Consider the following 27799-nt stretch of genomic DNA (forward strand, 5'->3'; position numbering starts at 1 on the left):
ACATAGAAAGCGCCGTTTGAGCCTAAGCAAGCAAGAGTTCGAGGTCCTGTGACGTTAAACCGGTTGCACATGTAAAACTGTCACAAGTGGGTTTCTTTCTTGCATTGCATTGCAGAAAAGTCCCATCTTTGCCTGCATCTCAATTTGTATTTTTCTAATTATTTCTCTGCCTTTTGTTTTAATTAATTATTGTTTCAGATCTAAAACTCAAGCAAAACCCATGGTTCTCCTCCAATAGACTCCAAGTATTGGGCAGTCAAACAAAAACCAAACCAAACCCCCCAAAAAACCAACATCTGGGTGTTGTGCTCTGTTCGTCCAGTTTTTTGATTGGAAACGAACAGAGAGATTCAGAAAGAAAATCGAGATGGGGTTGGTTGGTGTTCCAGAAATTGGAAATGGAGAAATGGGTTTGTCTGGGATTCCATTGGGGACCAAGAACAAGTACAAGAGGATGGATTCTGAGTCCGAGGTCGAGCTCACAGAGGAATACGAGGATGCTGCTTCTCGCCACCATCTTCAACAAATTCGGAGCAAACAAACCAGGAAATATGTCCTCGCTTGCGCCATTTTTGCTTCTCTCAACCATGTTCTTCTTGGCTATGGTAAATAACTACTTACTTTAACTTTTACGTATGCATGTGATCTATATAGATGTATCTATAAAAATGTGTATTCGTTTGTGCGTAATCATGTATTTGTGTATGTACATCCGTTCGTGTGTACAATAATGTCTGCTCTGTGTTTTTCTATACGACTAATATTCTAATTACTTAATCTAAACTACGGGGAGGGGAATTTGAACATGTCTTGAGAGGGGGTGAGTTCAGTTTGTTATTGTTATAGGAAGCTGCTGCTGTCGGCAGACATTATTAGTTGGCATGTATGCTCTGTTAGCATCTGCTTTATTTGGTTAACTGTTGTGCTTAATTGCTTTAAGAATCTTCTGTTCCATTTTATGAATAACTCCAAAACTTATCATACATGACAGCAGAACGATTCGATCTATTTCTGGGGTTTTTTCATTCTTCGTGCTCGACTATAATTTGTCCAAATTTAGTCCCTAAATTAATTTTCTGGGTCTAATAAGTATTGCATTAAAACTTTGTTGGAAAAATTTTCACGTCTTATTGGCAATTTTGTGTACATCTCCTCATTATTTATGTGGGAAAATATTACGGGATTCTCTCTCCTCCTTTTTCTATCCCTTTCCTTCCCCTCCTCTCACAATGCAGCTAACTCCTTGCAACACATTAGTAAACAAAGGAGATGACGGTCATACCTGTTCTCAACGTACCCCATTTTTTAAAGTGTTTGAACAAGGTGACTCTGAAGATATGTGTTTGAATATATACATATATATTTTTTTTAATTGGCAGATGTAGGTGTCATGAGTGGAGCTATCATATTCATTCAGGAAGATTTAAAGATAACCGAGGTACAAGAAGAAGTTCTTGTTGGGATTTTGAGCATTGTTTCGCTTTTCGGTAGTTTAGGTGGTGGTAAAACATCAGACATCATTGGTAGGAAGTGGACCATGGCCTTGGCTGCTGTTGTCTTTCAAACAGGTGCAGCTATAATGACCCTTGCGCCTTCATTTGAAATATTGATGGTCGGAAGACTCTTGGCGGGCATTGGAATTGGCTTCGGTGGCATGGTTGCCCCTGTTTATATTGCTGAGATATCACCCACTATTGACAGAGGCTCACTGACCTCATTCCCGGAAATATTTATAAATCTGGGAATTTTACTCGGCTACGTCTCAAACTATGCATTTTCTGGTCTCCCAGCACATATAAACTGGAGGATAATGCTTGCAGTAGGAATTACGCCTTCAATTTTCATTGGTTTTGCACTTTTCGTAATCCCCGAGTCTCCAAGGTGGTTGGTCCTTCAGAACCGTGTTGATGAGGCAAGATCAGTGTTGATGAAAACAAATGAGAATGAAAGTGAGGTGGAGGACAGACTGAATGAAATACTAGCAGCCGCTGACAATTCCAGTGCGGAGAAGTATGAGGAGAAAAGTGTGACGAGTGAACTAATGAGTCCATCTCCTTCACTTCGTTGGATGCTTATCACAGGTTTTGGAATTCAATGTTTTCAACAGATAACAGGAATAGATGCGACTGTGTATTACAGTCCTGAAATCTTCCAAGAAGCAGGAGTTAAAGATAAACAAAATGTACTTGCTGCAACTGTTGCGGTGGGTGTTACAAAGACTGTTTTTATAATGGTCGCTATTCTCCTTATAGACAAACTCGGAAGAAAGCCCTTGCTCTATATAAGCACGATTGGAATGACGATTTGTCTGTTCAGTTTAGCATTCACTCTATCTGTTCTTGGGAAAGGACAGTTTGGAGTTGTGATGGCAATTCTATTAGTTTGCGGAAACGTAGCTTTCTTCTCTGTTGGAATTGGACCTGTTTGCTGGGTTTTGACATCCGAAATCTTCCCTTTAAGGCTGCGTGCACAAGCAGCAGCACTTGGAGCAGTGGGTAATAGGGTGTGCAGTGGCCTAGTTGCCATGTCTTTTCTCTCAGTTTCCAATGCAATTTCATTTGGTGGAACATTCTTTATCTTTTCTGCATTTTCCTCTCTTTCTGTTGCATTCGTCTACACCTTTGTTCCAGAAACCAAAGGAAAGTCATTGGAGCAGATTGAGTTGCTTTTTCAAACTGAACACGATCGGAAAGGAGGTCAAGTGGAACTAGGAGATGTCGAGCACCTTGTGCAGAAAGGATGATTGATCGGGAAAGCTCATTCGATGAACAGATATATCTTCCACGTCTTACCGTCCTTCAACCGGTTTGAAAAGGGGTACAGCGTTCACACCACTAATGGAACTATTGTGAGTATGAAGTTGCTGGATGTGAATTTCGAAATAGAACCTTGCGCTTGTATAAATAGTTCTCTGCAACCAAATAAGGTAGCTACCAGAGGGAGGCACATTACATGTTTGAGTTGTATTAGGGTTTACAACTATTAGACTTTTCGGAATCAAATTCGTTCACGGTAGTATTCTTACTGTTCTTACTTATCTTTGTATGCAATTTTACATCAATGAAAAATATTAACATTTGAAAGTTTAGCAGAAATATTTTATATGTTTTTAGTGCTTTTGAATTATGAACATCCTTGTTGACCCTAAAGCAAATTACAAAACCTACGTGGCACACAGATTGAGTAATTATACGTTCTTCTATGGTTTGCTGATGCTGGCGTGCCAACTCGCTCGTTATTGAGCTAGGTTGGGCAAGTGAGGTGGATGTGGTGGTGTGGCGATGAAACACGCTATTGACTTCTACACTGAGCAACTTCAGCCCAGGAAGGAACACTCTCGACCTAATTCTGCTAACCCGAGGACAAGGTTATGCCTTTGCTATGAAGTTTAATAATGATTCAGCTTTCAATGTTCAGTGTGCCGAACACTAAAAGTAACTTGGGTAACATCTTGCTTCGTCAAGAAAGCTAATCAATTGACCTTGTTTAGCAAAAGGCCAAATATCCGACTAATTCTACGGCTCCAATGATGTTTAACCAAATGAAATGTGTCGTCAGTTGTTAACACATAGATGTATCCAAACTGAATATGTGTTGACGAATGTTAGAGCAGTTAATGTATTCTCAAAGTGTTAAGAAAGTTTCGTGTAGAGTGTTGTGGGTTGAAGGTCCTTTTCATGTTGCACAGGGCTTTGTATTTGTATGACTAAATCCGCACTAACCTTTGTCTGTTTGTATTGACAATGCTCCAGCATTGCAAAGGCCCCATTAGGGCAACTCACTATTGAATCCACCCTGTGAACAGTTACTGCCTTTTGCATCTCTACCCCTAAACTAAATAACCATGGCAATAGACAATAAAATATTAGTATTTTTTCCTCACCCAATCCATCAGACATCCCCATCACCCTTTTCCTTTTCCCCCTCATTTGACCGGTTCTTCCTCTCTCTCTCTCTCTCTCTCTCTCTCTCTCTCTCTTCTTTCTATCTCTCTCTTCCTTTTTCTTTCTTTCTCTCCCTCTTTTCCAGCTCACTCTTGTGAGCTCTCTTCCTCATTCCTCTTCAAACCTTCAACAAATCAAGCTCAAAAATAATATTTTTGGAATCCCTGGAACTCAAGGAACCCAACCATGGCCTTGCATGCGACATCGGTGCATGGTGCGAGGTCCTACCATTGAAGCCAAGAGCTTGAGCTCTCAATCTCGAACCCAGGTGATGTTTCTATCACTATCTTGTGTTCTTGAGCTTTAAATCCTGTTGTGCTACAATTCTTGTGGTTTAATTCGAGGGCTTAATTCCCTGCATGCATCCCATTCTTTTTCCAGATTCCGATAAAGGAAAACAAATAAATTGGGTCACCCTGATGTCAGCCACACATCACACAGCCCTCAGGCTCTCAAGCCACCAATTCCAGTCGGATCTCTCGCTCAAGCCCCCCCCCCCTTAGCCCACACGCCCACATGGGCTGGAGCTCGTAGCTGGGGCTATTGGGATGGAGAAGTCGTCGGTCCATTGGGCTAATGGTCCCGATCGATTTGCTCTTATTGGAAGACTTATCGACTAGCTTTATCATGATAAAGCCATCACACCTTTCCATCAACCTTGAGATACCATCTTGCTTTCCAATGCCATCTTGCTTTTTCAAATAGCATCTGTGGCGTGTGAACGTGCCCATCAGGCTTGCTTTTTCAAATATGAGGATGGAAAGAGATTTTCTCCGGATCTTTTCTACTAAAATTCACGGATCAAGGAATCCGGGTCTTTGAAATTTGATTCAACGGTTTTTAAAAGGTCAAGATAAACTTTAACAAAATCTTGGAGATAACTACCGAGGCTATAAATAACGCAACAGTACCCACGAAAATTATCTTGAAATTTTTTCAGTCCAACGGTGTAAAACACATGAGCCGATGGCGGAAAAGCAGGTTGAAACAATCCTTTATATGCTTGTTGGGCCTCCTATTGTACCACCCACTGCCATCGCCACTACTACCCCCTGCCAAGACGGAAATAAGGCCAACAGAGGGGAGATAAGGAAGGTGTAGCGTCTCTTCCTTCCCTCCTCCCACTTACACTTTTCTTCCTTTTTTTTATTTTTTATTTATTGATGTTACTGAATCTAGTTCTATCCCGCATTTGAAGGAGCGTGATGCAATCTTCTCATCAATTTTGTCTGGTCATTGTTGTTAGATGCTTTGTTTCGAGGTCATTGAGATGCCACACTCTAGATAGATAGACAACGAAATATCCCTTCTAAATTTAACAATTTGATAAAACAGAGCGTAAAACACTTTGATAGACAATTAGCTAACCCTTTAATGTTCCCAACGTGATTTTATCCAGCTCCTTCCATTCCAGCTACAGTAAAGCGGGATCCTCTTAAGGGCTGGTTTGGTATTGCCATGCTTCGAAAAAAAACTGTTTCTGCTATGCTGTGAGAATAAACTCACTTTTGCTACTCCACGTTTTCAACTTTTTTTTTTTCATTCAAAACTGTGAAAATAAGTTATTTTTAAGTGTTTACCAAACACTTTTTTGAGCTTAGTTTTTTTTATACTACTTTTTATAAAAGTAACTCAGTACCAAACCAATACTGAGAAGAGTCTCGTACCAAATAGTTTGTAACTTTGTTTTATTTATTATTATTTTTCTTCGTGTGATTAGGTTAGGTTCATTCAATGTAAAGACAGCACAACAAATGTGGTCTAAGCACTGACATCATCTAACGACTTATTATCCTCTCTCCAAGTCTCTCTATCTTGTCCAATTTTCTCCTCACTCAAGAGTCCACAGTCTCTTTCTCCATCTCTCTCGGTAATGGAAAATATCCAGCACAAACATGTGGAAGTAAGAGGACTCAAGCTTCACGTAGCCGAAATCGGAAGTGGTACATATGATCCTTCCAGAAGTTGTGATTTGATCTTATCATGACACCGGACGCTTTTGCGAACTTAGGACATAAGAATAATCATTCTTGTATTTGGTTTTATAATTTTTCCGGACGAGGTCATACCTAGGGTTAGTTTTGATTTGTACGGTTTAAAAATTCGTCGAGGATCTTCTTTGTAGTATTCATTTTGTTGTCAAAAGAAAAAAGGAAAAAAAAAACAATGAAATGATGATGAATTTGTGCAGGTCCAAAGGCTGTGGTGTTCCTTCATGGATTTCCAGAAATATGGTACACGTGGAGGCATCAAATGGTTGCTATGGCGAAAAGAAGCTACCGGGCAATAGCCATTGATTTCAGGGGCTATGGACTTTCCGAGCAGCCGGATGAACCTGAGAAGGACACCTTCATTGACCTTGTCCACGATATCGTTGCCCTTTTGGATTCTTTGGCAATTAACAAGGTAATACTATTAACTATTCAGCTACTTGTTTGATAGAATATATACCATTAATGAGGTAATACTATTACCAGTAATTATTTCTGTTGATCTAACTTAAGTAAACACGAGTATCCCATAATCGGAATCCAACTTAGTACTTTGATTCCTCTTATGGATAAGTAAACAAGCAATCAGTACAGATCTGCTCTCATTTCTCTGCGGTATATGTTGTTACACTATTTTAGACAATACTTGCATCCACTTCGTAAGCGCACCTGCAAAGTGTCATGTATATAGTAGATCTACCATACACAAATCTAACACATCCTTGAAGTTAATTATATGCACACATCCTAAAAGAATTTGATTATTGGTACGTACAGACTTTTCTTATTGGGAAAGATTTTGGAGCATTGCCTGCATACTTAGTAGCTGCTCTCCACCCGGATCGGGTATCTGGCGTCGTTACACTTGGTGTTCCTTTCATGCTACCAGGTCCCTCTGCAATCCAAAATCATCTCCTCCCTGAAGGCTTCTACATATCAAGGTGGCAGGTGCGTATATACATTCATTTTTCCATCAATACCTTCAGTTTTTGGCTGATAATTCACACTGTCATGTTCCAATCATTCATAAACTTAATTATTCATCTATGACATAAATCACAATGGTACTACTTAAGTTCTTATTACCTAATTTCAGGAGCCAGGGCGGGCAGAAGCAGATTTTGGCCGCTTTGATGTGAAGACGGTGATTAGGAACATCTACATTCTCTTCTCTAGAAGCGAGATCCCAATAGCTGCCCCTGATCAAGAAATCATGGACCTATTTGACCCTGCAACTCCTCTGCCGCCAGGGTTTTCGGAAGAAGATCTTGATGTCTATGCATCTTTGTACGAGAAATCTGGATTCCGTTATCCATTGCGAGTTCCATACAGGTAGTAACAAAAAATGATTCTATTCTCACAAGAAATGATTTCCTTTCTTTACTCTAGCAGTTAACTAAGATGTGAGTATGTGGTGTGAAGTACTAAAGTCATACTCTTCTCGTCAAACATACGATGCTTATTGATCGAATGACATAGCAGGATCTGATTGATCCATTATCGCCCCACTTTAATTTTATTTATTAGTAACAAGATGCACGTTGACGCACCATTTGGTGATTAAGTTTGACGACTCTAGCGTTACGATGGAGGCATATATGATCTAGTTTTGTCTAATAATGAATCTCTGGCGAAGTATCATTTCACATATAGATTGCCCTTATTGATGCAGAACCTTAGCCGTGGATTGCGGTATAACTGATCCCAAAGTCTCGGCTCCATCTCTGCTGATCGTGGGCGAGAAGGATTACGTCTTAAAGTTTCCGGGGATGGAGGACTACATCCGCACTGGGGCAGTGAAACATTTTGTGCCGGATCTGGAGATTACATTCATCGAAGAAGGGAGCCATTTTGTGCACGAACAACTTGCGGAGAAAGTGAACCAGCTGATCCTCACATTCCTTGACAAACTTGCTATCTGATGAGTAGATGCTCAATGTTGCCAATGTGCCTGAGGAGTGACGACCAATTATCATTTGATGTAGTGATAAATGCTTCTTGAACCAGAAAATATGTTACACGAGTACTATGTGTTGCAGTCATATTTAGAATAAGAATGTGATTGTGTAAATCCTAGTAGATATGGGAATGTATCTTATATTCCTATTAGGAGTTGATTACCTATTAAATATTGTAATCCTAAAAGGAAGGGTTCTTACCTATCCTACTACTATAAATAAAGGCACAATGGGGTGATACAAACACACCTCACAATTAAATCACTCTCTCCTCTCTCTAATTGCCGTCGGCCCCCTCTCTCTCAAAACCATAAAGATCGTTCAATCAAATAGGCCTACAACACGTTATCAGCACGCTCTTGCCAGAAGCTGAGGAATTGACGGATCATAGGAGGAGGCTATCATCCACAAAATTCAAAGGCTTATATTTGTTTTCTGCTAATCAGGTACGCTTAAAATAAAAGAAGATACTTGAAACATCCACGAAGCATGAAAATATTTCCCATGATGCATGAACCCTTCTATATTTATATTTTCCTTACGATATATATATATATATATATATATATTTGTTTCATGCATTACGCAATTATTTTTGCTATGTGGAATTTGTGAGTCAATGTATATAAAATAAATTAGAAGCAAGTCTAGGGTTTGTAAAACCCTACCTGTTTCGAAATTTTTTAAAAAAAAAATCTTGGGCACCATGCAGCACCACCACCGTAACACCCACCGTGACACCATGAACCACCGTTGGCCTGAAACCCAAACAAGTGGACCACACGGCAGCACCCTTTGGGTTTGCTACACTGACCTAGACAACCCAGGCTTTCGACCTGCTTAGATCTCTAGGGCCCGAAGACCCTTAAACCCATCCAAGAAAACCTGCATCCTTTTCTTGGCCCGTTGTCCCATGGTTGGAGCCTGCTTGTAGCAACCCGTAGCCCATTGAGCTGTGTCACGCACCCCGCAGCTTTGTCTGCTAGGTTGAAGCCTGCCCCGACCCAGACCTAGCCTCGATTGGGCTCCCCATGCGAACCCCAGGCCAACATTTTGCTGGGCCTACTCCTGTGCCTAACTCCCTGGCCCAAACACCAGTAGCCATTGCTACTGGGCTCCCAGACTTGTCCTGTGGCCTGAAGACCACCCCAAGGGCTGCTTTTGTAGCTGTACCCAACCCGAGCTCTTTTGCTCACGGCACCCAACCCAAATTTTTGGGCTATGGTATTTTCTACCCAATGCTATTATTTTAGTCTTATTTTGCTTCTACGATCAACCCTGTTTGGTCCCGATCTATTGAATTAATTAAAAGTGGCCTGCAGTCCATTAATCTGATAATGAATCCAAAATTATTGACCTGAAGATCACTTTTGGACATTAATGATTCAATAATTTATTTTTATACTTTGAACCGTTGACATACTTTCGTAGTAATGAAACTCTCACACTTGAGTTCCCAAAGAAACTCAAACCCATTATATTTAAATTAGTATATTGCATTCTGTGATTCTTGTAGGAACCTCTCCTTATGAACTAATTGTTCATAAAAACTAAATTGAACCTATAGTTTCAAATTTAGTGCATTTGAAACCTGAAGTTTTCATTCAAAACATACCACATGAAACCTGTAGTTTTCATGTATAAATTAAACCAATACATGTCTATAGAACCTGTATGTTCTACGATATATGTCTATGGCTTACCATATGACTAATCATGTTTTTTTCCCTCCGTTTTAGGGACATGTCGAACTTGAACAAGCTTGATTTCTTCGCTCTAGAAGTCTTAGGAAGAAATTATCAGAAGTGGGTTCAAGACGTGAAGTTCCATCTGACTACAAAGGGTATTAGAGCCACCATTGAGGCACATATCGACAACAAACCTGTTGACGAAGCTCAGAAGGCTACTGCAATGATCTTCATTTGAAGACATATTCATGATGCACTACAAACCGAGTACCTTGCTGAAGAGGACCCATGCACCATTTGGCTTACTTTAGCCGACCGTTTCGATCACCAGAAAGACATATACTTGCCTAAAGTAAAACACGACTGGCAGCACCTTCGCTTCTAGGACTTTAAGTCTATGAATGAATATAACTCCAAAGTTTGTAGAATCCATTCACTATTAAAATTCTGTAAAGTGGAACTAACCGAATCAGATCTACAGGAGAAGACCTATTCGACCTTCCATGCCACCAATATTGTCCAGCAGCAACGATATAGGGCCCCGAAATTCACCAAGTTTTCAGATTTGATCTTTGTATTACTTCTCGCTACAAAGTAGAACCATCTTTTGATGAAAAATCATCAAGCTTGACCCACTGGTTTAAACGCCGCGCCTGAAATGTATGCGACTAATTCTAGCAGCCACAAACGATGAAAGAACCGTCATGGCCATGGCAATGGGTGGCAAACTCAACCACAGGCCCAAGGTCAGTAGAGTGCCGTACCTAAGGGAGGAAATGTGACCCAGCAGCGTCCACCAATTGCCCTTAAGGCCCAAAACTTCAAGAATAAGGGCAAAGCTCTCGTTCATCATGCTTGTACTGAACTGGACATGTGCTACCGCTATGGATCAAGGGATCATTGGTCACACATATGCCGAGCTTCCCCCGAGGCTATTGCCAAGTATCATTCCCGTCGTGAGTCTGACTTTGCACATGTGAATCATCCGAAAGATGCTACTACATCAATGAAGATATCAGATTTTTAGGAGGCGTCAGCTCCTATGGATGAATAAATTAGACATGTTTTTAGGGTGTTTATCCCTAGTGGTCGAACCCACTAGGAGTGGTCGGCCTTTCCCCCCCTCCCCCCCTTATTTTTCTAGGGTTATGGTTTAATTTTGAACAATTTTTCTAAGTATTTGGAATAATTTGTTTGGTTTTGGTTTGTTTTGAATTATGGATTGTTATTTTGAATGGATATTATTTTCTTGAATTTCTTAATTGAATGAATGGACTTATATTTAGGCATGTGACGAATTCAATCAATTTATTTCTAGGTATGTCTAGTAGGGAAGTTAGTTATCTGGCAGACAGTGCAACCACGCACACCATGTTGCATGAATGACACTATTTTACTAACTTAATACCCAAGAAAGCTTTTTGACAACTCTCTCAGGCCTATCCAACCTGATTGAAGGATACGGAAAGGTCTGTATCATGTTGTCCAATGGTACTATCTTAACCATTAAGGAGGCACTCTATTCTCCACATTCCAGAAGAACATTGCTGAGTTTTAGAGATATTCGAGATAATCAATATCATATTGAAACCACTGAAGATAATGATTCTAAATTTCTTTGTATCACTTCGTACGAATATGACCAGAAGCGTATTCACGAGAAGTTGGAACATCTGCCAAGTGGGTTATACATCATAACCATTTGCGACATAGAAGCCCACAGTATGGCCGACCCTATGCCTGAGTTCCAGGACACTTTGTTGCTTTGGCATGACTGTTTAGGACATCTTGGACGTGACATGATGCGTTGTATCCTGAAATCATCTCATTGGCATCAGTTACCTCCCTATATTGGACTCTCGCCATGCAAAGCTGTTCTTTAGGGAAGTTGAATACTCAACCCTCACATACAAAGATCATTCACGACCCTCCTAAGTTTCTTCAAAGGATTCAAGGGGACATTTGTGGACCTATCTAACCAACATGCGGACCATTTAGATACTTTATGGTGTTGATTGACACATCGACACGATGGTCACATGTTTGCTTGTTGTCCACATGCAACGCTGCGTTTACTAAACTCCTAGCTCAAATCATTAAGCTAAGGGCTCACTACCCTGATTATCTATTTAAGTCGATACAACTAGATAATGCTGGAGAGTTTACGTCACAGACTTTTGATGATTATTGCATGTTAGTAGGGATTGATGTGGAACATCCTGTACCCCATGTTCACACCGGAAATGGCCTGACAAAAGCTTTCATAAAGCGCCTTCAATTGATAGTTTGGACTTTGGTTATGAGAACCAAAATGCCGGTATTTGCCTAGGGCTTTGCAATATTGCATACAACTATGTTGGTCCGCCTAAGGCTTATTGCTACTTAGCCACATTCCCCATTACAGTTGGTCACTGGATAGGAGCCTGACGTCTCGCATTTACGGGCGTTTGGATACGCCATTTATGTGCCAATAACGCCGTTACTACGTACTAAAATGGGTCCTCAAAGAAAAATGAGAATCTATGTCAATTATGATTTGCCATCAATTGTTCGCTACTTAGAACCCTTGACAGAAGATCTTTTTAACGCACGTTTTACGGATTGTCACTTTGATGAGACAGTTTTCCCATCATTAGGAGGAGATAAGGATGATAACGTTCCCGTAGAACGCCACGAATTGTCGTGGTATGCTCCCACTATGTCTCATTTAGATCCCCGCACTGCCCAATCTGAAACTGAGGTGCGACGAATTATAGATCTTTAGAGCATTGCTCAAAGTATGCTGGATACTTTTAATGATCTAGCAAAGGTGACAATATCATATATACCCGCTGCAAACGCACCTACAAGGATAGATGTACCCCGCGTACGTCTACAACACGCCTGGGAAGGCCGAACAATCCCTGAAGGTGGGGAGCTACACCTTCCACACGGCAAGGTACATTGGCGGCTAGCCAATCATCTGCTTCGACTCTGAAGCGTGGCAGACCCCTTGGTTCAAAGGATTCACAACCTCGGAAGAGGAAAATGGCACCAACTAGTGACCCTAGTTTGAATCCGACCATCGCTCACTCACCTGTTCCAACGCATAAAGTTATTCTAAATTACTGTGATGCTTCAGATGAAACATACCGGCCTCCCGAGAATCGTGAGATTTCAGTCAACTACGCAGTATTGGATGAGGTTTGGAATAGGAATGAGATGATTGTCAACGATGCATTTGCATAGTCAGTAGCTAGTGACATCATGCTTAACGATGACATTAAACCACGTTCCGTCGATGAATGCCGTCATAGAATCGATTGGTCAAACTGGAAACAAGCAATCTAGGTCGAACTCAATTCACTTGCAAAACATAAAGTGTTCTGACCTATCGTTCCTACACCACCATGCGTGAAGCCCGTTAGCTACAAGTGGGTTTTCGTGAGAAAGCGTAATGAGAAGAATGAAATAATGTGATACAAAGCACGCCTCGTAACGCAAGGCTCATAGTGCCCTAGGATTGATTACGAGGAGACGTATTCCCCCTTAATAGACGTTATAACGTTCTGCTAACTAATCAGTTGAATATGCAGCTTATGGACGTGGTAACCACGTATCTCTATGGGGATATAGATACGGAAATATACATGAAAGTTCCAGAAGGACTTCCATTGACTGGTTCAAATAGTTTTAGACCACGAAACACTCTCTCAATTAGGTTGAGGAGGTCACTCTGTGGATTGAAACAATCCAGGTGAATGTGGTATAACCGTCTAAGTGAATATTTGACAAGTCAGGGTTATGTGAACAACGAATTAAGTCCATGTGTGTTCATAAAGAAGTCACATTCCAAATTTGCAATCGTTGCAATTTATGTTGATGACATGAACTTCATCGGGACTCCCGCAAAGCTTGAGGAAATTGCTAGACACTTGAAATTGGAATTTGAGATGAAGGATCTTGGGAAAGCTCGATATTGTCTCGGTTTGGAGATCGAGCATTGTTCTGATGGAATCCGAGTACATCAATCGAACTACACCCAAAAGGTGTTATACGTTTTAATGAGGATAAAACAAAGCCTTCGAGTATGCCCATGGTGGTTCAGACTCTAGATTTTGGAACCTGAAGTTCCTTACCTAAGTGCAATTGAGCTTTATTGTACTTTGCTCAATGCACTAGACCCGACATCTCCTTCGATGTTAATCTTTTGGCAAGATATAGCAATGCGCCCACACGCAGGCACTGGAATGGTATTAAAGACATTTTCCGCTACCTCAAGGGTACGATAGATTTGGGCTTGTTCTATACCCGTAAATCTTCAAGTGTTGCCACCCCCTATAGTCATTGGATTGATTCTCGCCTTATTGGTTACGCAGATGTTGGATATCTGTCTAACCCACATAGGGCATGTTCTCAAACGGACTATGTCTTTACTGGTGGAGACACCACTATATCTTGGAGGTCTACCAAGCAAACCTAGTTGCGACTTCGTCGAACCATGCTGAGATTCTTGCCTTGCATGAAGCATCACGTGAATGCTTTTAGCTGAGAGAAGTTATGGAACATATTTGAAGCATTATTGTTCTTACATTAGTCGTTGACCTTCCTACGACGATCTTTGAAGACAATGCAACATGTATCGAGCAGTTAAAGAAGGGATACATCAAGGGAGACAACACCAAACACATAGCGCCAAAGTTCTTTTACTGACAACAGCAGTAGTAGCATTAGAACATTGAAGTCAAGCAAATTCGTTCCTAGGACAACCTGGTCAATCTCTTCACCAAGTCATTGCCCAAGTCTACTTTTCAGAAGCTCATCCAAGGAATCGGTATGCAGAAATTATCTCAGTTGAGTCGCTTATAGTTCTCTTATTTAGAAGTTATGTCTAACTCAGGAGGGGTATTTAGAAGCATACTCACTTGATCATAATGTACTCTTTTTCCTACAATTAGGAGCATTTTTCCCACTAGGTTTTTGAAACCTAACGAGGTTTTAATGAGGCACCCATCCTGTGATGATCATACTTCATTGAGTTCACTACTTTCGTCCTGTTTAACGTTTGTTTTAGACATTACGCATACTTCTCGCTTTTCTCCTTAGTTTATGGGTTTTCCCTATACCCTTGGGTTTTACCATAGTGAGGTTTTGTGAGTTTTACTACAAATGCATACTTTCTTAAATTTGAGACTCGCATTCATACATTATGCCAATGACTTCATCAACTATTCTACCTTATTTGCTGAAGATCTGATGCGATGACTTGTTGAGTATTTACACACTCAAGGGGGGAGTGTTGCAGTCATATTTAGAATAGGAATGTGATTGCGTAAATCCTAGTAGATATGGGAATGTAACTTATATTCCTATTAGGAGTTTATTAAATGTTATAATCCTAAAGGGAAAAGTTTTACCTATCCTACTACTATAAATAAAGGCACAATGGGGTGATACAAACACACCTCACAATTAAATCACTCTCCTCTCTCTAATTGCCACCGGCCCTCTCTCTCTCTCTCTAAACCCTAAAGATCATTCAATCAAATAAGCCTACAACACTCCTATTTTCAAGAGGTGTAAGGTTTATGTCTCTTCATTTTATTTTATATATATATATATATTTTTTTTTTTTAAGAAAGATAAGGTTTATGTATCCCTTCTTCTCTTGTATTTGTTTTTCTTGCTTTATGAAGGGTACTACTTATGTCTCCTTGACTAGTTGTGACTTTTATTTTTATATATAAATAAAATTTCCTCGTGCCAAGGTTCTAAAAAAAGTTAAACAATAAAAAAAAATAAAAAATAAAAAAAAAAGAAGAAGAAGAATTAATTAGATTTTAGAAACAAATGTGCTTCACAAGTTACTTGGCTATTTATTTATTCTTGTTGATTACCATATATAATAGAGAAGGTATTCGAGTTTATTAATTACATTGAATAATTTGAGAAATGAAGGGAAACGAAGAAGAAAAGAGGAAAGAAATCTCTTCGACTCCTTAACGTACCACCCACTTTGTAGAATAGAGTTTGTTATTTATATATATAAAGAGTGCTCAAAGTTGCAATGAAAGTTACCAAAAAACCAAAGTCATAGAGCACTATATATGCTATAACAAAACCACTAACCAACCTATGAGCTAGACTAATCCAAATCACTTATAAGCTTACTCACAAGCTAACACCTATCAAAAGTATTCAAGACCTATGATGTAGTGATGATTGCTTTAAACTCGAGTAACAAAACTCCACATTTATGATGCAATTGTAAGATTGAGAATTCCCTTCTGCACATATTTTTTTTCACTAGTAAATGGTTGAAATCCAAGCCATTCTTTTTTTTTTTTCCCTTAATGAGCAGGAGAGCAAAGCTTCATGTTAGATACGACGGATCAATTTTAGAAGTTGGAGAAATATTTGAAATTTAGTCAATCCTACATCATTAGTAGTTTGCGTCAATTTTTTTAATGTAATACTAATGTTGATTTATTGTGTGAACGAATGATATGATAATTACACTAAATTAATCTAAACTACGAAAATGGAGATTCGAACTTGAGTGTTGAAGATGTAACACACTGCTTTACTCGGCTAAACGTCTGCCTAATACTGACGTAGGTTCAATATATAATGATAATATATGAAAAACATGTTAGTATCTATGACTAAGGCATCGACTTAAAATTGTCCGAAGTAAAATACTTTTGTTCTTTTTTTATAAATCACATTTATCAAAGGAATAAGGGGAAAGAAAAGAAGAAAATAAATCAAAAACAGGGACGCAGCAAAGGGTTTATTTGTTAATATTCCCCTATAAAACAAATAAAAGAAAATTAAATTTTTTATTTGTTAATATTCCTCTATTTCAGGAACAAATAAAAGAAAAGCAAATTGTTCATTTGTGTTAATATGGTATTAGAGTCATAATCTCCATGTAAGAAGCATTGATAAGATATTTTCTAGGGTAAAGTACAAAAAACTACCTCAACTATTGGGGTCACGACAGTTTCATACCTTATCTTTTAAAATTGACAATGTCATATCGCATCTTACGAATTTGTGACAATATCATACCTCCGTCAATTTTTCTATTAGTTTTTCTATTAAGTGCTGACGTGGCAAGAGACAGGAACCACTCACTAATCCAACTGGATTAAAAAATAATTAAATATATTTTTAATAATTTAATATTAAAAAATTAAGAATAAAAAAACAAAACAAAAAAATTTCCTAGGGGTGAGGGGACCCTTTCCCCTCTTCTTCTTCTTCTTCTTCTTCTTCTTCTTCTCCTCTTGCTCATTCTTCTTCTTCTCCTCCTCCTTCTTCTTCCTTCTTCTGGGTTTTTTTTTTTTTTTTTTTTTTTTCTGGATTGCAGTTTCCATTTTTTTTTCCTCATCCTCTTCTTCCTCCTTCTTCTTCTTCGGTTCTTCCTCCTTCTCCTGGGGGCGAGTGGGGTTGGGATTTCAATTTTTTTTTTAATTTTACTTTTATTTATTATTTTAATATTTAAAAAATATTAAATATTTTTTTTTAGTTTTTAATAATATTTTATTAATTTTTTAATAGAAAGTGGTCCTAGTCTTTTGCCACGTCAGCACTTAACAGAAAAACTAACGGAAAAATTGACGGACGTATGACATTGTCACAAATTCGTAAGATGCGGTATGACATTGTCAATTTTAAAAGATGAGGTATGAAACTGTCGTGACCCCAATAGTTAAGGTAATTTTTTGTACTTTACCTTATTTTCTAATTGCAGGACCATTTTTTAAACTTCAACTCCCCATTCACAAAAAAAAAAAAAAAAAAAAAGAAACTCCGTATTGAGCCGAAGAGACTTGAATGAACTTCATCTGTCACTAATTTCTCCATTGGCAGTGGCGGGTGAAGAAGCTTGGTTGTTGAGTACAGAGCCATAACTAATGGGGTTAACCGATAACTAACAGAAATTTTGTTTTGGGCATGCATCCTAACTTACTTCATCACAAAGGTACAAATTCGAATTTTTTCACCACGAAAGCTATTTTTGAACTACTTTATTACCACATGGACCATTTATTCAATTAGGCCAATAAAAATATGTAACCGGCCAGTAATACAAATCACTTGTATTACGTGTTTGGAGTAATACTAATTAAAATAAGTTAATACAAATCACTTGTTTGGAGTAACTCCGCAACATTTTTTAAGAGTAGGGTATTCATTTTTTTTTTTTTTTTTTGAACAAATAATATTATCTACGCACGGGTAAGGGGGTGGATTCCTCATAATGAGCTAACAATAATGTGGTTCAAATTCGTTTTTTATGAGAATCAAACCTAAGACCTCTCACTTATAAGTGAAGAGAAATACTACTATGATACTGGCTCTTAAGAGTACGATATTCATTGAAGATGAAAGAATACGTACAAACAAGTAGGCTAGGGTGCTAACTATAATCAAACAAGTTAATAGACAAACTTAACATTTCTTATAAACAATGAAACGGGAAAACAATTTCCTGCTAATCTTTCGCAAAAGTAATCGTGGACTGATGACCTAAAAATCAAATACTCACGAGACGAGGTTGTCAGTTGGACCCAAACTATTGACGTTATGAAGTAACATTCTCATGTCTCTTTAAAGACAATAAGTTAAAGCTTTCTCCTCTCAGTGCTTCTGACTGATCATCAGAGTCTTTCTCTGGCTCTCATGGAACAGATTCAGCACAGACATGTGCAAGCGAGAGGACTAAAGCTTCACCTTGCCGAAATCGGAACCGGCAAGCTCCTAAATTCTAATGCTGCCTCAAAATCCTACCCACTTTCTCTTTCAATTTGCATAACTGATTCACTGCTTGCATATTAGTATTGTGCAGGTCCAAAAGTGCTGCTGTTCTTGCATGGATTTCCAGAAATATGGTACACATGGAGGCCTCAAATGGTTGCTGTTGCAGACAAAGGCCACCGCGCAATAGCCATTGATTTCAGGGGCTTTGGACTATCCGAGCAGCCAGCTGAACCCGAAAAGGCAACCTTCAAGGACCTTGTTGACGATGTCGTTGGCCTTCTGGATTCTTTAAGCATTAACAAGGTAAAATATTAATTACAAGAATTTAAACTTCATTAAGTTCAAAAATAAATAAATAAAAAACCTAATGTTTTAACTATTTAAACCAGGTTGTTCTTGTTGGGAAGGATTTTGGAGCTCTGCCTGCATACCTAATACCTGCTCTCCACCCATAATGCGTATCCAGCATGATAACAGTAGGTGTTCCTTTCCTCAACCCGGCTAACTCTCCTGTCCGATTTGATCTCTTACCCGAAGGCTTCTACATGTTTAGATGGAAGGTACATTCATTTTTTCCATAAAACTCTTCATCTGTAATGAATATTGAACAGTACAAGGTTCATCACTTACTATGTGATGATATTGCTATTCTTACCTAATACAAGAAGCCGGGGCGGGCAGAAGCAGATATTAGCCGCTTTGATGTCAAGACAGTGATACGAAACATCTACATTCTCTTCTCCGGAAGTGAGCTCCAAGTAGCTGCTCCTGATCAAGAAATCATGGACTTGGTTGACCCTGCCACTCCTCTACCACCATGGTTTTCGGAGGATGATCTTGCAGTCTATGCATCCTTATATGAGAAATCTGGATTCCGCTATGCCATCCAAATTACATACCAGTAATTAACAAGAACGAAAACTTTTGCTTTAACTTCTGTTCTCACAGGACACGAGTTCCTCATTTTCTCCATAGGTTTTAACCCATTGATTTCCTAGTATTTTTTCTGAGATACAACATCCAAGAACAGCATAATTTCATTAGAGTTTTCCTTCTGCAGATCCACAACTAAGGTCGTTGATTACGGATTAAGCAGGGATCCAAAAGTGCCCACTCCATCACTGCTTATCATGGGTGAGAAGGACTACATCTTAAAATTTCTAGGGATGGAGAACTACATAAGGGCTGGGGCAGTGAAGCATTTTGTACCCAATTTGGACATTGCATATATTGCAGAAGGGAGTCACTTTGTGCACGAACAATTTCCTGATCAAGTTAATCAGTTCATGATCAGTTTCCTTGAGAAACATGGTATATAATGTAGATGCTCAATGTGCTTAAGAACAGTACTAATATAGCAGAGGAAATGATGAAGCACATTTTCTAAAAATATATTTGCAAGAAACTCTAGCTTCTGTTCTTCTATACTGCTATTTCTACTGGATTGATTCGCTTATTCGTTCTGGAAGTATGTCTATATGAACCTTCAATTCAGTAAACAAGACCTTACTCCTGTTAATTCTGTACTGATTCAGTAAAGCTTCATCGGTCATTCAAAGGGAAGATCCCAGTATTTACACGGGACAATTACACTAGGAAAGATAAACTAGCAAAATCAAAAGCTACAGTCTTTTATTTATTTATTTATTTTTAGTATATCGATATATTTTTTTTAGTATATCCATATATTTTTACACTAGGAGGAGTGGGAGTTCGGCTAAGCCACACAATGGGCAACCTAATTTGGTATCGAACTCACGATCCACGAGATTCAAACCTAAGACCTCTCAATTCCAAGTGAAGAGGAATACCACCAGACCGTAGTACTGAATCACAAATAACACACAGGGTGTCAAACCCGGGAAAAGCTACAGTTAACAGAGAGAATAATGGAATTAATCAGTAATATCAAAGAAATATGAGTAGTGATGTAGAAAATCAAGGGGATCTAACAATTACAATTTACAAGCACGTAAGATAACAAATAGACAATTAGACAGTGCTGCATAATGTAAGTTATGCTGAAACAATTCACAATTTACTCGTTTTCTTTTTTATCAAACAACGATAGAGAACAAGTGCCTTATATTCATAGTATATTTGAATAATAAAGTATGAAATGGTTGTCTAAGTTGTCAAGCATCAGGCAGTACCTTTTGCTACGGAACAATTTCTGGATTCCTCATGGACCATGCTCCCTTCATTTTCCAGAGAAAATTGCTATATGCTTTCTTCTGATTCAGGTAAACGAAATTAATTAAAAGGAATGACGCCTATAAATCCGAACAAGAGAACATGCGAGCAAAGTCCCAAATTTCCAGATCAAATTGATAATATGGTATCAATGTATCATGGAAAAATCTTCAAATGAAAAGCATAAATTCTGGTGTAATATAAATAATAATATGGTACATATGGAGGCATCAAATGGTTGCCGTCGAAAGGCTACCCTTGTGATAGCCATTGATTTCAGGGGCTATGGGCTGTCCGAGCAGCTAGCTGAGCCCGAAAAGTCAACCTTCAAAGACCTTGTTGAAAATTGATTGCCTTTTGAATACTTGGGTATTGACAAGGTAATATTTTCATTAGGTAAGAAAAACACAGCATTAGTGCACACGTAGTCCACTTCTGAAAAATACTTCAAAGCTTCACCAACACCTTAATCCTTAGAGGAAACAACAAAACAAAACAGAAAACCCACATTTGCAAGGCAGAAAACGGCCATCATAGCACATCTCCCCAGCGCTAACCCAACACCCCCCCCCCCGGGTTTCTTTCCGCCACAAAACTTAAGCTTTTTCCATAATAATTTTGAACTTCATTATATGCATACAGCCTAAATTGTTGCTGCAAAATTTGGTGTTATAACACTAGGTATTCCTTTCATTCTGACACCTGCTCTGCCTGCATACCTGACACCCGCTCTCCACCTAGAGCGCGTATCTGGTGTTATAACACTAGGGATTCCTTTCATTCAACCAGGCCCCTCTGCCATCCAAAATCATCTCCTCCCTGAAGGTTTGTACATATCAAGATGGCAGGTACATTAATTTTTCCATCAACATCTTCATTTTCTTCACAAAAAATTTCACCTCACCGTTTCTACTCATTACAAGGGTTGACTATGTTATCTTACCTATTCCAGGAGCCAGGGTGGGCAGAAGCTGATTTTGATAGCTTTGATGTTGAGTCAGGGATAAGGAACGTCTACACTTTCTTCTCCAGAAGTGAGATCCCAAAAGCATCTACTGATCAAGAAATCATGGACTTGTTTGACCCCGCAACTCCTCTACCACCAGGGTTTACGGAAGAAGATCTTGAAGTCTATGCATGTTTGTATGAGAAAAATGGATTCCGCTTTCCACTGCAAAATCCATACAGGTATGTAAGACAAAGAATACCTTTGCATTATGAGTTCCTATAGTTCCAACCCTTTTCCTAGTATGTTCCTGCACTTCACTTACATGGAAATAAAAAGAGACGAGGAAATAAAGAGTGGTAGAATTATGAACTACCGAATCTGTATTGTCCTAGTTTGACATATGATGCTTGTTCTCCTCAAAGTACCTAACAAACCAAATAACACAATTCCATTCAGACTTAAATCGTCTCCTAATAGATAATAATTTCATTAGAATTCCCTTACATTGATGCAGAACTATAGGCCTAGAGTACGGTTGACTGATCCAAAAGTGTCAGCTCGATCCCTGCTTAGGACTACCTCTTAAATTTTCCGGGAATAGAGGACTACATCCGGACTGATGCAGTGAAGCAAATTGTGCCAAATTTGGACATTATATTTGTTACAGAAGGGAATCATTCTGTGCGGTAAGAACTTCCAGAACAAATTAATCAGCTTCCTTGACAAACATGGTATCTAATATAGATGCTCAATGTTCAAGAGAACAATATATTCAAAAAGGGAAATATTGTTCTGCATGTGGGATATGCTATAGAGGTTGGACGCTGCATCACTTGTTTGGGGAATAAACAAACTCTTGCTCCTGTTCTTCTATCTTTATTTCCATATGATTAACTTTTCCTTCTGGAAATATATTTTTATGACCTTTGATTTCCTGTACCCCAAGCATTTCGATGGCTGGATATGTATGCTCAGAATATGGATTCACTACTTATAGTTTGTGTTCAGATCCTATCCAATATAAGATAAAAAATAATCAGTTTGCAATATATAAGGTTTGACAACATTATCAAGAAAAAAACCAACTTTTGAGCATTATTTATGGTTTGATACAGACTCCTAAAATGAGTTGTAACACAAAACAAGGCCGAGAAGAACTTATAGTGGCTCATATCAAAAACGAGAACTAAGCCATACCCCCTTATTGGCTCAATTACCAGTGGAAGAAATTTAAATCAGCAGTGGTACATGCTTACCAAAATAGAAACGTTGAGCATGTCTGACACTAATTTCGGTTCATTCATTTACTTGACAATCAATGCCAGACGCTTCAGGATTTTGGCATTATATTTCTATGCATGGGTTTCATGCTACCAAGATTCCATGTTATTCATCGTCATCTACTTTCAGAGGCTGCTATGTTTTAAGAAGGCAGGTGCAAAGATTTAGTCATTATCACCGTCACGTCATTTTCATTTTTTTCATTATGATGAAACCTTTTCCACTAAATTTGATTGTCGAAGGCTCCAAGGATTGTGCATTATTTGTCATCTGTAGTTCATAGTACAATCTTATATCCACTATTCATAAATACAAAGTCAATGTAGAAAAGAAAGAGAAGGGATGTCCATACGCATCACGTACCTGTGAACAATACTGCAACAAAAAAATTGCACCAACGATGAACCACCAATCTTTGAAGTGCTGACCTGTTTGTCCACAAGAACTAACAGCATGGTGAATTTGCACGATCCTGGACGTCCCAAGTGCAAAGTTTTTACATATATTTCAGTTCTTCATAGGTAACTAAGGTCGGTCCTCCTTCAGAATTCCAGACACTTAAATAGTATGACTGCATGTGTACAGGGTTGGTCATGTACAGTGCTTACATCAACGCGTGCATAATTAAAAAAGAAAAGAAAAGAAACGAAATTCATGTCACCGTCCTAGCAATGCAAGCACATTACACCAACCCATACATTAAGAATATTTTCTAAAGTAGACAATAAGAGAAAAAGGTGCCAACATGGTGCAATCATCCTGCTATCATTTTGGTATAGATTGTCCTTTCAAGCTGATTAGTACTTAGCAATATAGACCTTCAACCAGATTACAACATTGAACCTGAGGCCTTTCATCCTATATCTGGATTCTCTAGGATGCATAAACCAGTAAGCGATTGTATTCAATTTAGGCAGCACATTAGGTCATGCACAACCATCAATTTAAAGAAAGCTAGATAGAAGGATAATAACAAATTAAGGGATTAAAAAGAACCTAGACCATAACGGATATATAATGTACATGACTTCATTGACATTTGGTGAAGGAGATTGAAACAACCTGCAATTGATCAAGCTAATAAATTTTATTGCTAATGATGTAACATTTAAACATACAGATTATAGAGAGCTGACTGAACTAAATGGAACCGTATCTTCGGGTTCCGGTTTGCACATATTACATATACTCAGTAGTAAATTACAATGAGTGATGGTAATTTCTACACCTTCCCCTTGTATAAACACCTTTTAGAGTTCGTAGGCAGGAAACTTCGCCTGAGAAGGTTCAACCATGTCCAATAAAAGGTAAGCCATACCTCCAACTCCTTCAAACAAGGAGTAGGGGCTATCGCCTCTATGCATCTCGCCCTGCGATATAAGCTTGTGAGCTCTATCGAGTAGGAAACAAGCAAAAGCTTTGGCTCTGTATAAGAACACTACATTTCCTGTCAGTTGGTAGAGCGAGAGGAACACATATGCATTTCCACTAATGCCATGGCAAATCCCCACTCGCTTTAGCAGTCCACGTTTCCAGACAACCTCTGCCGCATCAGCAGCTGCTTCCAGAAACTCTTTATCTCCAAAAACCTGAGATTTACCATATCTTTAATAGTAGACAGACTAAAAGAGGAGACGCAATACAAGTCGACAGTGAATAATTTGAAGATTCGGACAATTAAAGCCCCTTGCTCATGTCAGCGTGAGGTTTATAATGCAACTTCTATGGAAGAATGTCACTAATTCTATACTTCCACCACACAATGTGTGCTTTAAGGAGAAGTTTCTTTGGGAGAAAAACTTCGAATATAGCTAATTAATGTTAATGAAATGTATTCACGGTCAATACTAATAAACGGCGTTTGATAAATGTCTAGTGAACAAATTATAAAAGAATCTTAAACGTTTAAATCCAAAACCAGTTTGGACAAGAAATCCACATGAAATTTATTAGCAAAAAATTGAAAAGAAGCCCATGAAATTCTATGCATGAAAAGAGCATTCAAATTCTTACCTTAGCAGCTTTGGCAAGTGTGAGGGCAATCCCAGGAGCCCCATGACACCAGTGTACTAGAACATCTCGATGTCTATCTTCTTCGCTCGCAGGGTAGTTACCACTAGGAAAACGATTGTTAATCATGTACTTGAGAGTGCCCTTGACATCTTCAACCTCATCAGGCTTCAATTCCATGTCCATCAAAACATGCATAATCCCTGCCAATCCATGTGCAGCCCCCCAATACTTCTCCCCATACCACTCAAACATCAATGGACATCTTCCTCCCTTACCCAATGCTCGACCGTTCTTGATAATTTCATCCACAACTGCTCTCTGCACACACAAATCCAAAGTACAAGCCGGCCATACACCCATTAATAAATTAATGCACTACATACATACACACACAATTTGATCTTTTTTTTCTTCGTTTGAGCGATATTTTAATCTAATCCAAACTACGGGAGGGGAATTCCAACTTAGGTGCAAAGGGTAGTACACCGCTCTAGCCAACTTCGACCCTTCTAATAGTGTACTTAACCAAAAGGACTAAAATTTAAACTCAATTGGGTTCAATAAAAGTTTTAAAACTATTGCAATGATGAAAATCAAGTAGAACAAAACCCAAATTAATACAATAAATTGGAGCACCAATCTTACCATGTAAGCTGAAGAAATTGTACCACCCTCCAAATGTTTGTTCAGAAACAAGCAAGCCCACAAAAACCCAACTTTCCCATACAACAATTCATCAGGGAGATTTCTGGAAAGCTTAATCTCTCTAAATTGTGCCAAATAATAACTCACAGAAGCAGAGTCGCCGCAGTGCTTCGCCGCAACCGCCCCAAGAGCACAAACACCCGCCCTCCCGCACATAAATGTGACAACATCCCTCGAACCCAGAGAGGCGGAGTCGCAGGCCTTGACGATCTGAGCACAGATAGTGACATCGTTCGCGTCACCTGTGACTTGGTACGATTTGAAGAGGAGAAAGGCGGTGCCCAGAGCGCCGGAATAGAGAGTGAAGTCGTGAAGGCTTTGTGCGGCGGTGGCTCCGGCCCACGTCTCAGTAAGGATGGTTTGTATGAGGTCCGAGGCGGCGCGTTTGAGAAGGTGTGACAGAGATGGGCACGGCGTGGAGAGGAGGTTCATAAGCGAGTCGTTTCCGTGTTCTGCTTGTGGAGGTGATGGAGTTGGTGCTTCGGCTACCATGTCTGGCATTATATTTGGGAAGAATCGGTCTGCCATTGTCGACTGCGACTGCTGAGTGCTGAGCTTGTTGGGTGGAAAGTTTACTGAGGAAGAGTAGCTCAGGAAGGTGAAGAAGCGTCTGAAAGCGTAAGCGGATACGGATAGCTGTGCTTATTACACGTCGAAAGCGGCGGGGTAAAAGTTTTGGCCCAAAATTAACGTCGAAAGCGGCGGGGTAAAACGTGTCATGGTATAATTTAAAGACAATTGGAAAACTTATCTCCAACTTGAGCTAAAACTTAAAATTGATAGTCCAAAAATAATTTTTCTGGTCTAATCTTTTTGGTTTAAAATTTTAATCTTAAATTATTAAAGAATGAATTTAGATTAATTTTTTTTTTAAATTAATTATTTTTTAATTATGTAAATTATCGTAAATTAATTTTATGAATATTTTAATCCAAAAATATTTAAATTTCAATAAATATTGAAAAATCACATATAGAAGGCATCTAGATTAATAGAAACATTAATTAATAAGCCACAAATTTAATACACACGACAATTAATAAACTACATAAACTTAATACAATCGATAATTCATAAACTACATAAACTTAATAATGATATCCACCATCTTGACTTGGTGGTGGACTTGGGATATAGTCTTGAGATGAATAATCATCTTGAAATATACTCATTGTGACATACTTTCGTAAAATTTCCTTTTGCTTACCACGTAAGAACTTTTGCGTCTTTGAAGTGTATTTGTTGAGGTCCCTCATCATAAAATTAAGTTCGAACCTCTCTTGCTCCCTATCCCCTACTCCCTATCACCTCGAACAATCCTTGAGGACGTCCCAAGCATGATGCAACTTAAAAAGTTGATTTTTTGGTGTTACTCTTGTCTTGTAAATTGCCATTGCTTTGTCGCCCTATGCAAATGTAGACATCGAAATTTCAGTAAAACAAATGTTCACAAATGCATTAAAGTTTTGACGTGTCAAGGCATACATGGCATACGCCACGTGTTGTACAAATTGTACACATGGCGTGTGACTCAACAAAATAGGAAGAAATACCCTTGAAGGATTAAACAAGTTTTTCTTCTCATTTTGGGCAATGACAAGGCAAGTACATTTCAATCCATTGAGGATCAAAACAAGTTTTTCTTCTCATGTTGGGCAATGACAAGGCAAGCACACTTCAATCCATTACGGATCAAAGCAAGTTTTTCTCATTTGGGCAATGACAAAGCATACACATTTCAAGTTTAAAATGCTGTTAAGTGGGAAATTAGGCCATAAGTTATACACATTTCAAGTTTAAAATGGTGTTAAGTGGGAAATTAGGCCATAAGTTAGACCACTTCAAGTTTAAAATGGTATTAAGTGGGAAATTAGGCCATAAGTTACACCACTTCAATTTCAATATTGCATTAAGTGGGAAAATTAGGCAATGGTGCTTGGAAAGAAAAAAATATTTTTGTGGTGCTGATTCATTCTCAAAGCCTATAAATAGGCTTCTCCATCAAGGTATCAAGCATCAAGGAATTCACAAATACATTTCTCTACTCCAAAATTAGAAGAGGAATTCCCCAAATCCTTGAAGCTTTGAAACTCCAAAGCTTCCAACCATCCAAATTCCCAAGAATTCCGAAGGATCAAGAAAGCTCTCTTCGTTCTTCGTTAAATCCTCTTTCAAGATCAAGCCCCGACGGCCCTTGAAGAAAGTGTTCATCCGTTCATCCTAAGCATGAGCCCCCAACGGCCCTTTGGATCAACAACCTCAACAAATCCACACATCCAATCGTTCTTCAAGATCAAGCCCCAACGGCCCTTGAAGATCCGCTCATCCA

At 38.8% G+C, this 27799-nt stretch overlaps 3 protein-coding genes and 1 pseudogene across 4 annotated transcripts; 3 read left to right on the forward strand and 1 right to left on the reverse strand.

Annotated features, from left to right (window-relative positions):
* LOC125467830 (probable polyol transporter 4) lies at positions 1–3126 on the forward strand. 2 transcript variants are annotated; one of them, XM_048566383.1, is made up of 3 exons: positions 1–86; positions 199–605; positions 1380–3126. In XM_048566383.1, the coding sequence occupies exons 2-3, from the start codon at positions 368–370 to the stop codon at positions 2741–2743; spliced, it is 1602 nt and encodes a 533-aa protein (XP_048422340.1). In that variant the 5' UTR covers positions 1–86; positions 199–367; the 3' UTR covers positions 2744–3126. The 2 variants fall into 2 exon arrangements, with proteins under 2 accessions (XP_048422340.1, XP_048422339.1); XM_048566382.1 differs by lacking the exon at positions 1–86 and having other exon boundaries at positions 93–605.
* Positions 3127–5725: 2599 nt separating this feature from the next.
* Positions 5726–8044, forward strand: LOC103948509 (bifunctional epoxide hydrolase 2). The gene is made up of 5 exons (XM_009359548.3): positions 5726–5887; positions 6136–6350; positions 6713–6883; positions 7032–7267; positions 7608–8044. Exons 1-5 carry the CDS (start codon positions 5818–5820, stop codon positions 7855–7857), a joined length of 942 nt encoding a protein of 313 aa, XP_009357823.2. The 5' UTR covers positions 5726–5817; the 3' UTR covers positions 7858–8044.
* An 11067-nt stretch (positions 8045–19111) lies between these two features.
* On the forward strand, positions 19112–23613 carry LOC103948566 (annotated as a pseudogene).
* Positions 23614–23820: 207 nt separating this feature from the next.
* Positions 23821–26113, reverse strand: LOC103948512 (lanC-like protein GCL2). Its single transcript, XM_009359549.3, has 3 exons — positions 25411–26113; positions 24766–25083; positions 23821–24341 (listed from the first exon to the last, which is right to left on the reverse strand). The coding sequence occupies exons 1-3, from the start codon at positions 25996–25998 to the stop codon at positions 24003–24005; spliced, it is 1245 nt and encodes a 414-aa protein (XP_009357824.2). The 5' UTR covers positions 25999–26113; the 3' UTR covers positions 23821–24002.
* Between the last annotated feature and the right edge of the window lie 1686 nt (positions 26114–27799).

The sequence above is a fragment of a genome, unplaced genomic scaffold (assembly GCF_019419815.1).
Source record: "Pyrus x bretschneideri cultivar Hongxiangsu unplaced genomic scaffold, Pyrus_bretschneideri_v1 Contig41, whole genome shotgun sequence".
NCBI lineage: Eukaryota > Viridiplantae > Streptophyta > Magnoliopsida > Rosales > Rosaceae > Pyrus > Pyrus x bretschneideri.